At 36.2% G+C, this 14313-nt stretch overlaps 1 protein-coding gene across 2 annotated transcripts in view; it reads left to right on the top strand.

Annotated features, from left to right (window-relative positions):
- LOC125050348 (dipeptidyl aminopeptidase-like protein 6) overlaps positions 1-14313 on the top strand; it is a 142052-nt gene that overhangs the window by 119371 nt on the left and 8368 nt on the right. For both annotated transcript variants that reach the window (XM_047650118.1, XM_047650117.1), the window contains exons 7-10: positions 6581-6723; positions 7361-7503; positions 12366-12489; positions 13339-13574. In XM_047650118.1, coding sequence (XP_047506074.1) covers positions 6581-6723; positions 7361-7503; positions 12366-12489; positions 13339-13574 — 646 coding nt within the window. The remainder of the gene's footprint in view (positions 1-6580; positions 6724-7360; positions 7504-12365; positions 12490-13338; positions 13575-14313) is intronic.

The following is a 14313-nucleotide window of genomic DNA, read 5'->3' as shown; positions in this document are numbered from 1 at the left end:
TAAGGGTATATATAAAATATATTTTGGCATAAGGCACGAACTGCCTAGAGGATCGCTTCTTTAGGCTATTAGTTAAAAATGCTCAGATTCATGATATCAAATAGAACAAAGAATTCATTTCACTGGCAATAATGTTGGCAGACAACGCACGTTAATCACCACGTGATAACGTGATGTATAGGTTTTTTCGTTTAAAGATATGTGCTATTTTTAACAATAACTCGTATGTGCTAACATGTAATACTTATTCATTCAAATTGTATACAAACCTCAGAGAAAAAAAGCCGCACGCTAAGTCGACTAGACCAACTTCCCTTTTAGTAGTAAAAAAACGTATGTGTACTTAAGTACACGCGTTAGAAGTTATACTTGTTTGACGAAATAATTTTCTTCGAGCACGAGCACGAGCTTCTTAGAGGGACGTTTCCCTCTTCGAGTTGCGATTTCTTGTCCGTTTTAATGGTCACTTCCAATTGAAACGATATAATATGTACTAATCATAAAATTTTACAATAAACACTATGTTTTTTATCACAATGGAACGGGTTATCTCGTATAGAAATCATTATTTTGATTTAAATAAACACGACTCTGAAGAACACTACGCCATGACAGACAATGCAAGTTGTCGATAAAACAGAGCAAGAGCCAACTAGCAGCCCAAACTGTTTTACCGACGTTTGAACAGATATTCAGGATATCGGTTTTTTGTCACGGTGTGCGGGCGTCGGTAATTTGTGACGGTGTGGGCGCGCATCGTAAAAATGTACTCTTATCATTTTCCCCTAACGCGCCAAAAGAAGTATAACTTTAATAAATAATAATGAATATCCTTTTGATATAACGACTTATTTTCTCGTCACATCGAAATACAGATATAAATTATAACAGGTCATTAAATTCGGAACATTACAGAAACGTGACATGCATCATTTGCCACACAATTAATCACAGTAATAACTTAAACCATCCGAATTACTGCATTACTCTATATAATTGGAAATAATCATTGCATTGCCTTATTATTATTTTAAAAAATTTGTGAAAGATTTAGATATTCATACAAACAAGTGAACGGATATTTTCTTATCAATTTTTTATGGCACGTCAATGTGTCAAGGTCGCACTCTGTTGTTTATGTTAAGGTAAGGAAACATTTTGGCGTGAATTTTCTATCCTATATATATAAGATGTATATATCCTATGTATATATATCTTCGATAAATAGCGTCACTCTATCGATATCGACATTGTCATTGGCTTAGTGGGAGTAATGTGGGTAAAGTACGAGCACAAAAGACACCAATAATTGTCGTACAATATTTAATTTAGATTGATTCCTTTAAATCACAATCTACTCAACCACAAATCACATAGACTTCGGTCCAACGTCTCATCACCACAACTCTCCACTGAATAGTCTGTACTATCCTGCGATACCTGTACGCACTTTCAAAAATCAAGATGGCGCCTCGACCCCACTACGCACTTGCTCTGCTACAAATGGTCGTAACAAGATTCGTACTTAAACTATTAAGTAATAAAAAACAAATCAAATTAAATCTCAATTAAAGTTCAAAAGGCTCGATCAAAACATTTCCTGATAATACGGGTATTCGATATATATAAAATGTTTTAGTATCTACTAAAATCATCAAAATATAAACGTTATAACATCGTGATATCTTTTGAGGTGCATGAAAGAATATGGACACTTTATCAGTGTCAGTGACCGATACGACATGACTCTGGCAGATGTACAGAAGATATATCACTATTTATACAGGTTGTTTCAAACTTAACACTTTCTGTAATGTGTGCGTACATTCTCCTTAATTCTTATATGGCGTATCGTTGTTAGAAACATTAATTAATTTATCTGTATTCGTTTCGACGCCTCTTGAAGCCGAAAGTGATATCAATATAAAACAAATACGGGCATTTTTATCCCCAATTTTTTTTAATACAGAACTGGCAGGAGGCTCACCTGATATTGAGTGTTACTGCCATGGATGATGGACACTCATGCCAGAGACCTCGCGAGTGCATTGGCGGCCTTTTAATAATTGGTACGCTCTTTTCTTGAAATACCCAAAGTCGAAATTGTTCGGAAATACTTCAGTAGGCAAGTTCCACATAGGTGCACGGTAGGAACGGCCTTAAAAACGTTCAGTTGTGGAACGGCGGACGTCGAGGTGATACTGGTGGAATTTCGTTTTCTGCCTCGACGTCCGATGATGTTACTCCAGTTTAATTAAAAGTTACAGAGTATAAGGGATATGAAATTTGCTACGCCTGTTATCTATCTAATATTTAAAATATTTTTTTTCTCCGTATAGGAATATAAAATACATGAATTAATTCCCTGTGGTAGAACAGCATTTCTTCGCTGTATGATTGTGCTGATAGGCTGTACGCCAGGCGTAGATTTAAATCTTTATTGGTGCCTGTGTATTTGTACCCCATTGCCCAAACCTAACTAGATGGAGAATCAAATTTAGAAAAAGGTATTTTTGCCGTATTTTCTAAGAAGATGTTTGAAAATTAGGCATCTATCTTCATAACTTGTGATAGAAGTAATTAAAAATAATTAAAATAAACTAATCATCACTTCATGCATTTAATTCTCTCTATATCTCTCTTGTAGTACACAAGCCTAATTTAAACAAAACCGAAATATTATTATGACCCTTTTTAGTAAATTTGGATTCGGTTTTTATTCTTGAAATATTTTCAAACGACCCTGTATAGCGAACCAGATGACGTCACCCGCGCGTGCACATCGTGACGTCAATCCACTGACCCGGATAATATGGTTAATGTTAATTTATAAATAGATCGTCTAAATACAACCACTTTGCAGACTCTTGAATCATCAAAACGAAACAGTCGGGAATTAAATATTTGGGGCATGTTTTCATAAATAATAATAGGCCAAATTAGAGACTCTTGTTATATTCTATGTTCTAGTTTACGAAGGACGAGGTCCCGGCTGAATTATATTGTATTTGGTACTTAATAAGAACGTTATCTGCTGTTACGTGTATGTGGAATATGGTGTAATGGTTTGATCCTTACAAACGTTGTTTAAAACAAAAAACTTGGCGATAAAAAAAAGTGGCGAAGAGTTTATTGCCAGTTCTTCTCTTCCGTTCTACGCCCTTGATTTGAGAACTGGCAGTAAATGTACAATTAGAAGCATTTAATGTATATTTCTTTTTTGATGTTTATAAATGTACATTGTGTTACCTATATGAATAAATGATTTTTGACTTTGACTTTACGACTATCGGTTTTTACGAGCAAATATGAGTAGTCCCTTCGATGTTATAAACAGATTTTGACTGTATTTAAATTGAGCTTCAAAACGAGCTTTTACTTTACAAACTGACTTAAGAATGTTTACACAATAAAAAAATAAGACGTAAATTTTAACGTATCTAGAGAATCTAATCTTCCTTGACAAAGAAAAAGTTTGCGAATCACATAAACAATGTTACAAACAAAAACAGACGCATTGTCGAAATTTTAACTCAATGGAGAAATTTTCCAATAGAAAATAAAACGGCTCACATTAAAGAACTCCTTTGTTGACAGGGAACAATGGGCTCATTTTGAATGGACAGGGTAAAAGTATCTTTTCGGTTCAACGGAGATTAATTATTAAATTGAATATATTGTGACGAACCCTGCTAACTTATACAATCCTAGTAGTTTGGCTTATGAACACACGTTACACAGAGTTGGAGATGCTCCTGAGACCGAAGTAGTTAGTTACATTACACTCACTCACTCACACGCACTCACACGCGTATATTCACGCGTGTTGTAAACAGTTTAAGTTAAAAAAAATGTTATGGAATCTACTATTAAGTTTGTTATGGAAGTTGTTATCACATTAGTGATGATGTTATCAGCTTGCCCAGAGCTACAGAGGTAACATGGAGGCATCATGACTACTAACTAGTACAAGCAGTAGTCGAGAAATTCCCACGGACTAATTTAATACGTACGGTATCGATTTTATTTTTCTAATTTCGAAGCAATAATACTAGCTAACTACTATAAAGAACATTACGATGCTATTTTAAAACTGTACTAAATAAAATGTCGTACAGTTTTGGGTGGCTATATTTCCACTAGTAAATGTCATATCAAGTTTCAATTGACGGGTAAACATGGTAAGACAAAGTGTATGTAGAACGAGAACTAGGCACAATAACGAAAGAGCACGACCTGAATTTTAACAAAAACAGAATCTGCAGATAACGTCGAAAGTTAGTTTGTTGGCATCAGCTGTTTAATTTCGACATTAGGGACATCTGCTTTTAAAGGCTTCTGCTTGGTTCGACCGCTGAACTGCAGGCATTAAAGGCCAGTGCCACCAGTGCCTGTAATAAACCCGAATTAACGATAGACAAGTTTAGTGACATTTCATGCACATGTACATTTACTATTTGTATTACGAGTGTCAAATTATTACTGTAAGGGCGGTTTCATACTAGCGTATTTTTCTGCGCGTATACACGAGCGCTACAATACGCGCTTCAGTTCGAGTTTATTGCCAGTTCTTCTCTTCCGTTCTACGCCCTTGATTTGAGAACTGGCAGTAAATGTAAAATTAGAAGCATTTAATGTATATTTCTTTTTTGACGTTCAAAAGTGTACATTGTGTTACCTATGAATAAATGATTTTTGACTTTGACTTTAAAAAAACCGGACGGGCGTATTCGCTCGAACCGGTAGTGGCGTCTTGTCAGTATCAACGATTGTCGCGCTTAAATACGAACTTGGAAGCGCGTCAACGCTCGAACGAGTAACGCGTGTGCCAAAAGGCGCACCTATACGTGCCTACACGCGCTTCCAAAGAAGATCTTATACGCCCGTAAAAAAAGCTAGTCTGTAACCGCCCTAATATTTATTAACTTTAATTTTAAAAGCTCTAAAGTTAGGACAAATTACTTTTAATAATAATAATGAGTATGGAGTCTCTATTAATAGTCGTTAATTTATATGTATAGAAACATTGACAAATCAAATAAACATATGTATAGTTATACCTTAGTTGATTGTTATATATAATAACTACATTAATGAAAATATAATTAACAGAAAACCAACAGTAAAATTTGGGATTCGTAATAATCATAATAATTTGTCAAAGTTTCACAAACACGTTATTTTTTTTTTGTTTATTGTTAATATAACTATCTATTGGGTATCCATAGTTTTCAAATATCTCTTCCAAATGTGTCCTTTGAATAGTCACAATACATAGGAACCTTAAGGCGTCGTCCTAATTGGGAGCGATCGTACGATGGCGCGATGCGTTTTTCATCGCACGATCAAAGTGGTTGTGCGATGACCTAACAGGTGTCCTAATAGATCGCGCGATGTCCATCGTCCGCGCCCCTCGCGCGTCGACGCATCGCGTAGTAACCGATTAGGACACTCAAAAGAGATCTGTTGCTTTGATTACACGATCGCACGATCAAACGCATCGTACAATCGTTATTAAAGCATTTCATGTGCTCGCACGATTACTTGCGAGGCAAATAGGACACTCTGATGAAATCTGTATGTTTGAACTCATCGCACGACGAGAACGCATCGCGCCATCGTACGATCGCTCCCAATTAGGACGACGCCTAACAAAAAAAATTGTAACAAGAATATTTTTTATTTAAAAAAGAAATTTATTTAATTCAAAAAAGAGTTTTTACTTTATTGAACTTCTTGGAGCGATACAGATTAAAATAGTTCTTTACATCCACAGACAATTGAAAAGAATCTTACTTAGTTCTTCATTTAAAAGTTTAATTGAAAACGTTTCTTTTGTATTCTGGGACGATACAGTTTATATTGCTGATTCAATTTCTTTACCAATTTTAATCTATTCTAAGTATAAACACTTATAATGGATTGCCAAATATTTGCGCACTTAATTTATTTTCTGCTGCTTTGCACAGCCGTTTACGCAGTGATTTATGTCTGATCTTTATAGATCTTCGTTTGCTGTTTAAAAAGAGTTTTTAGAAACTGGTGTTAATAGATTGTTTATCTCTATTAACGATTATTATTACGCGTTCGTTACTTCCTCTTGACTTGTATTTACTCCATAAACATATTATTATTTTTGAAATCCATCATCTCTCATCAGGTTATTTAGGTAATTGTTTTATTGAAAGACTAAGTTAATTTCTAGAAATAAGACTTATAGGAGAATATTATAAGTTAAACGAATGCGCACATATATGTGTCTGCCCCTTTTTTTATTTATATACGAGGTTGAAATGCATTTGCGTATCCCTTACCCCCGAAAGTTGTAGAGGTATGTGAGATTCGACCCACACCAGAATCTGCTATTCAGAGACTGGGTGAGCAATACCCACTAAATCCACCTACAAAGCCGCGTTACAAAGGCTTCGGGGTCGCTCTCGCATTCACCTCAACCGCATGTTACCCTCCGGGTGTAGTACACCCTACATAGGAGGTAGGAGTTGAAATGTGTCTGCCGCAAAAATAATAATATTTGTTGTAAAAGTAAATTTCTCTAGTAATTTTTAATTGGAAATTTCAGAAGAAATCCTGAAATCCCGTCAAGCACTTTGGATGTCAGCCGATGGTCACATGATGCTGTACGCCACATTCAATGATACACTGGTTCACGAGCAGAAGTACCCCTGGTATGGAACCGCTTTGGACACAGATGATCCTTCAAAGGCAGGTTTTTATTTCCTTACCCGTTTTTTATCAGTAAAGTCCTGAAAAACGACTTGCGCATTTTCGACTTTTATATATAATAATATCAGACAACTTTGCCGTCCATTGATTATCGTATAAATAATACCGCCACTATGTGGAACCAGCTGGAGTTCTGAAGTACTTTCGAACCAATTCGACTTAGGGTCCTTCAAGAAAAGAGCGCACCAAAAAAGGCAGGCAACGCACTCGCGAGTCTTCTGGCATTGTGAGTGTCCATCACTTATTGTATCACTTAACATCAGGTGAGCCCCCTGCCCGTTCGCCTACTTCTACATTAAAAAAATTAAAAGCTCTATTCGTAAAAACATCAAAGAAACAAGTTAAAGATTTATTTTAGAATTATCAAGTCGCTCGAAACTAATAAGCAGTTACTCTAATATATATAAGGGCCGGCAACGCACTCATTAAAATGGTTTTTCATGAGGTGACTACCTTTTATGGGGTGTCTCGTAGTCCTCTATATTATAAAAAAGACTAAATGTTTCCAAAAGGGCCTAAACTTACTGGAAAGTGAGGTGGAATCGATATTGCTTTAATTCTTCAGACATTTTTGAATTATTCTAGGTTAGCATTTTGATAGCTTCTAATTTTACAGACATACCCGGAGATCAGATCAGTGCGATACCCGAAGCCGGGAACGACAAACCCAACGGTGAAACTGACGGTTGCGGACATAGCAGACCCGAAACATATCAGAACAAGGCATTTGACACCACCCAAAGTTATCATAGAAGAAGGGTAAGTAGCACGCGACAAGGAATAATAATGCTCCGTTTGGTTTTTTTTTATTTATTTTTTTATTGTTTAACACTGTGCTAAAGTCGATCTGGGTTCAACGAAAATTTATTCAGTACGCAGTTGTCGAAATTTCACTTTTAGCGTAAGATTTAAGCCGGAATTACATTACGAAATTGCATTGCATGCATGTGAAATCAGTTTCACGAAAGTAGTTTCGATATGTGCGAAAGTCAGTCTCTGAATTAGCATATGAAGTTCCTGAGAGCTACAAAAACTATTTTCGAATCAGAAAAGATGATGAGATGTAGTGGCATCAAAAAACACACCAGCGCACAGCACAGGTGCTTTCGCGACACTAGTTTCGTCGCATCTCCATCATGAAATCAGTTGCATGAAACTAATTTCACCAAAAAATCGCGCAGCGCACGCAACTCATTTGCATTCATAAATTTATGCATGCATTACGAAAATATAAAATTACACGTGAATCTAGTGGTAAAACTAATGTCACGAAATTAATTTCATGCCACTAATTTCTTAATGTAATTCCGGCTTCAGAGTAACTACGTACTATATGGGTGTCATACCTGTATGTCAAAAACGTATAGGATTTTAACATTCGGGAGTAATAGTTGGAACCTGGTCTAAACTGAAATTTACCCTAAAAGCTTCACAGGTGTTACTTTTGTTTGTCTTGCTTCTAATTGTGTAATACACTATCTAGATACTTCGGGATATTTTGATTCGAAGCGGTGTTAAAGATACTCCTTCCAGAATGCTTTGTAAAACTGTAATTTGAAACCTCAATTAGAACGTATATTTATTAACAGCTCACTGAACTAATAAAGGCATATTATAAATGCTTTTGTAGTGAAAGTTGTATTATAAAGTTGTAAACAAAAGCTGTCGATGTCAGGAGCGGTTAATGTAAACTGTACATGAAAATATACTTGTCTACCCAGGGGTCAGTCTACCCGCATTGTTCTAAGCTAGCTAACGTTGATAATATGGAAACGTTTGTTTGCATACGTACACATATTAAATGGCAGCCGTTTAGAAGCGCCCAAACTACAATGGATATGGAATTCTATCGGGAATATATCCCCTCTCTTTGAAGACACTCTCTTACATATCTCATCATAGTTGACATATCGAATGACGTTCAGTTTCGCGGCAAAGAAGCTTGGTGTGCTCAGCAAGGCGAGACGGTACTCCGGGCTCCGGCCATCGCTTGCGCTATAAAGCGCAAATTCGGCCCCACATGGAGTACTGTTCTCACCTCTGGGCGGGAGCTCCCCAGTACCTCTCCACAGTAGTATTTGAATCGTCAAAGACCAGTCACTTTCCGTGCGGCGGGATGCCTTGGCGTTGCGTAGAGATCTGGTGTATCTCTGCATCTTCTACGACATTTACCGTTCAGAGTGTTCAAATGAGTTGTTCGGACTAATACCTGCAGCTGAGTTTTATCGTGTGTTTTAATGTGTAATAGTGTTTAATGCGGAGAAATTCGATTTACAAGTTCATAACAATTATTACTACAATAACGTGGGGTTCAAATGCACGGGCGCTAATTAAAGATCAGGTTAGTGTCAGGTAGATAGTACCAGAGATTCCAGAGCTGATGCTGTCCTCGCGCAACGAATAAGTATTGCAATACACCAAGGAATGCTGCTTAAGTCACTTTGACCAAACTTTTTCAAATTGTTTTAATTTTTTATTTATCAATTTTTAATAATATTTTAAGGTTAAGAATATGTTGGAAATAAATATAAATTTTATCAATTAAAGAGGAATAAATTCGTCCAAATCTATCACTACATGAATTCATAATCATTCTTCGGTGTGTAGTCACGCCGTAACTACGCATGGAGCAATTATACTGTGTGGTAATTGGTCATCAATTAAGGCCCATTTAGATGGAGAGAGTTTCTCGCACGTTTTGGTGCGAGAAATCGTTCGCGACTATTACCAGCAATAATCGCCATAGCATTATCAAAATGTTTACATACAGACGAGAACTAAATTCTCATCTACGATAATGTCGTACGAGATTCGCCAGTGATTTATCGTCAGGCGATAATTTCCTGCGTCTACACGTCGAAATTTTAGTAAGAAGATTCTTACTTACGAGAATCTCGAGTAGTATCTCTATCTACTCCATCTACGATCTCTGGTGCCTTTTTTATGTTGATACTGATACTGGGTATTGACGCGTGAATCTCGGATAGTATAGTCGCTCATTTCAATGTAACCTAACCTAAGAACAAATCAATCTTTGGTGATTTAGACATTAGCGTGTAAGAAGATTCTTACTTACGAGAATATCGACTAGTATTACATTGTTTTATGTTCATATGAGTATCGTGCAAATCGGTTTGAACCGTTTTGAGTGCGAGTTTAGTGATTACTAGGGTATTCGGGACACAAAAATTTAAAAAAATATTAATAAATAATAAATTTTAATTTGGCGCTGCCGATAATATTAAGTTCATCGACCTTTACAGAACCTATGAGTGTTTGAGGAACACGGAAAATGAAAATTATAAACCGTGATGCGAGAAATGCAGCTCTTAATGCATTTACGAGAGAGTTGTGTGTTGAGGGATTTGGTCCCAAAGAAATTAGTGCGAAAATTAAAAATATTAGAAGTATTTACAAGAAAGAAAGAAAGTAAAATCATCTTTGGGGACTGATGTTAGGGCTGAAAATATTTCATTGATGCTCCAAAATTGTTTCTCCTAGCTATCCATTTTTTAACCCAACTTCTAATCATTTTTTCCGTTTCCGTTTAATTAATTCTTGTCTTAGAAGAGCAGATATAATTAAAACACCCTCACGCACTGCACTCATGGTAGCGACTGGCACAAAACGTCGAAAAACGATTATTGCTTTTGAAATTCTGTTACATGGACACAATAAAATTTCCATTGCGAGGCAATTGTCGCCAAAGTGGAAGAGCGTGAGGTGTGAATGTTTCGACGAAGAAACTTTTCTATATTTTTTCGATAATCGTACCTTCGAGACGAGAAACTCTCTCCATCTAAATGGGTTTTTACAGAAGTCAATCAGTCTGCATCTGACATGCTGGTTTTCGATGCAGTACACATTTTTAAAGTGAAACTTCTTTAGGCGCATGAGGGGAAAATTTTTACGGAACGTCACGAAGATGTGCAGCGTTTTTGTAGTTTTTTTTTTATTGAAATCTCAAATAACGAATTGTAAATTAAAATGCTACGAGTTTTTATTATCGAAGAAATAAATTAAATTTATTATTTGTATTAATTTTGGACACTTAATATTTTAATAACAATTAAATTAATTAAATTCCTATCTTCCTTTTTCCTTCCCTCTAAGTCTCGTAAATCTAATGTTTTAGATTTGTATAAATATGAACAAGACTTAAAAATTAGTTTGCCAAAGAAGTTTCACTTCTGACATGTGTACTTTGTACGCACGCACTTTTTTAAATACAAATTGTTTGCACAAAAATATCATTTGAAATTAACCTTACACAGAGAAAGTGTAAATCCAAAGGTCCACTCAGTGTTGACAGTCGCAATCCGGTATATCAAAGTAGAAGTATTACTTTAATAAAAAAGGCAAAAGATGAAAATCAATTCAGCCATTTCCACATGACAAGCTATGATAAATATACTCTCGATTTACCTTAAATAGCTTCAGAGGGTTCAGCCTTGGAAAGGACGCGCTCCATAGATTTCCCTTCATAAAATACAAGGGATAACAGAAAAATGTTTTTTGCTTTGATAGTGGAGTTCTTTGTTTACTGATACTGGGTATTGACGCGTGAATCTCGGATAGTATAGTCGCTCATTTCAATGTAAAGAACAAATCAATCTTCGGAGATTTAATCATTAGCGTGTAATGAATCATTTGGGAATTTCGCGGTGATGTTAGTTATTTCGACTATGTATTTGCGTGTTGTTCCCACGAGAATGTAAGTGCGTGCTCCTTTTTTACCATGCCTCCTGCTGATAGAGGACAAATCTTTGTTTTTAATTTATTTTATTATTATTTGTATTAAAGATAATAAATTCCTCACAGATGATATTTCAAGGTATAATTTAGACTGTGGTCGTAACTAACTAATATTATAGTCCTAAACAATTCATAATGTTTCATGATTTATTTTCTGCTTTTACAAACAATTTTCTATTATTATTATTAAAGATTTATTAATGAATCCATACAACAATTGATTAGATTACATTTGTTAATGAGTATTAGTTGTGTATAAATTCTAAAAAAAATCAGTTAATTTATTTTTCTTTGTTAGTAGTAGCATTTTTATGGCCCCTTATAGGGTCATCACTCTCTCTTTAATCGGCATCTCATGAGCGTCGGGGTCAACAAGAAAGAGTCTGGAGCGGACTATCTGTTTCCACCGGTTGCGTCCAGGTCTCTTCGACAGTGTACAGTTTTGAGGACGCTGAGTCTTTCTTTCTTGAGTCTTTATTTTAGGGTAATAGCCTCCTACATATTTTTCCATTTCTCTTTGTCTTCAGCAACATTCATCCAGTTCTTCCCCGTTATACGTATACAAAGAATTTAGCTCAATTTCATTACACTGAGTCTTTCTTTCTTGAGTCTTTATTTTAGGGAAATATCCTCCTCCATATTTTTCCATTTCTCTTTGTCTTTAGCAACATTCATCCAGTTCTTCCCCGTTATACGTATACAAAGAATTTAGCTCAATTTCATTACACTGAGTCTTTCTTTCTTGAGTCTTTATTTTAGGGAAATATCCTCCTCCATATTTTTCCATTTCTCTTTGTCTTCAGCAACATTCATCCAGTTCTTCCCCGCTATATGTATACAAACAATTTAGTTCAATTTCATTACAGTGACTACTACATCACAAGTACTCAGTGGGTGTCACTCACTGAAGTGTGCGTCGTGTGGCTGACAAGGGTTCAGAACTTATCAATTGTATCTGTCTGCAAGAGTCCCATGTGGTACTGTCAAGAGGTAAGACCCTTTAGTTTTTTTTAATATTAAATACTACGCTATGTAAGAAACTAGGTATGTTATTTTTGTCCTTCAATTCCCGTATCACCTCGAGGAACTACAAATAACTACAATCTGCGAGCTTTTCTTATAAAAAAACGAAGAAGTGTGATCACTGTGAAATACATGCATTAAAAGGATCCAGAGAGATTCACACTAACTGTATTAAAATAATATTGATTTAATATAAATACTTTGTACGCAGAGTTTTGAGAGGAATTGTTCGGTAATACCGGCAGCTGAGGTTCATCAGACGTAGAGGCAGAATACGAAATTCCACCCGTATCACCTCGACGTCCGTCGTTCCACAACTGAGTGCTTTTTAAGGCAGTTTTTGTTAGTGGAACCAGCTACCCACTGAAGTATTTCCGAAACTTTTCTACTTAGGGTGTTTTAAGAAAAGAGCGTACCAATTTTAATAGTCCAGCGACACCTTCGCGAGCCATCTGAGTGTCCATGGGCGGCGGTTTCACTTAACTCCAGATGAGCCACTTGCCCATTTGCCCGCTGTTTTATAAAAAAGAAAAAATGGACTATCAAACAACTTTTCCATTCGAACCACCCTTGGTACTCTCTAGCTGTGTGAAATTTCGATATAGTTCTCTCGATATTAATATAAATAACTTAAGTCTTGAGCTCTATAATATAAGTATGGAATATAATCTAAATAAATATTAATTAATTAAGTATTAATATTCAATTAATTAATTCGTTCCTAACCAATCGTTAAGGCTAGCTTGGACTAAGTACTAAGTCAAGTCTCTAACAAAACATGTATAAAACAATTGTATATTTCCTGATTGCATACAGGTCTACCGAATAGCATCAGGTACAGAAGGTTGGGTGGAATCAGCGCCAACTCCTCTCTGGTCAGCTGGTGGTGGGGCTCTAGTCACATTGGCTCCCATAAGAGACGGACCAGCTGGTCTGTTTCGCCACGTGGTGCGGTCTGAACACAATTCGCACGGACCTAGGGCTTTGCCCCTTACGCATGGGAGCTTCGATGTGGTCCGGCTGCTTGCGTGGGACCATGTTAATCAGCATGTGTATGTATCTTAATATTTAATTACACATATTGAGTATTTTATAAATGGCCGTCGCCTTCGCAATTAAAACTATTTACGCCGTCTGCGCTTTCTACTCGGAAATACTTGTTCGCCAGGGATCGAATTCAGGATCTCCAGTTGCGTTTATCACTAAAAGTTAAACTAAATAATAATTTAATCATATAGGTAACACCATGTACACTTATGAACGTCAAAAAAAGAAACGTAAGTATATGAAATGCTTCTAACTTTACATTTAGTGCCAGTTCTCAAATCAAGGGCGTAGAACGGAAGAGAAGAATTGGAAATAAACTTTCCGCCATTTTTTTTAATCGCCATGTTCTATTTTACACAACGTTTGTAAGGAGCTGCAACCATTACACCATGTTCCACATGACATCTTAAGTAATAATAACATAAATTAAAAACAAAGACTTGTCCTCTATCAGCAGGAGGCATGGTGAAATAGGAGGACGCACTTACATTCTCGTGGGAACAACACGCAAACACATAGTCGAAATAACTAACATCACCGCATACACGAATTCAAGTAGCACCCATTCACGAGTATGACGCATGGCCAGCTATCGGCCCCCTTCACCATATTTTAGGGAGAGAGACAACCCGACGCATGGACGCCGCACTAAGTTACGCAGTCGTTTTCTATTATTAGTAATTTGCGTCATACATATTTAGTTATCTATTTCCCTTTACACCAACAAAAATCTCGAACAAACAC

This window comes from Pieris napi, chromosome 6, assembly GCF_905475465.1.
Source record: "Pieris napi chromosome 6, ilPieNapi1.2, whole genome shotgun sequence".
Classification (NCBI taxonomy): Eukaryota; Metazoa; Arthropoda; class Insecta; order Lepidoptera; family Pieridae; genus Pieris; species Pieris napi.
This window is presented reverse-complemented; position numbering and strand designations above follow the sequence as displayed.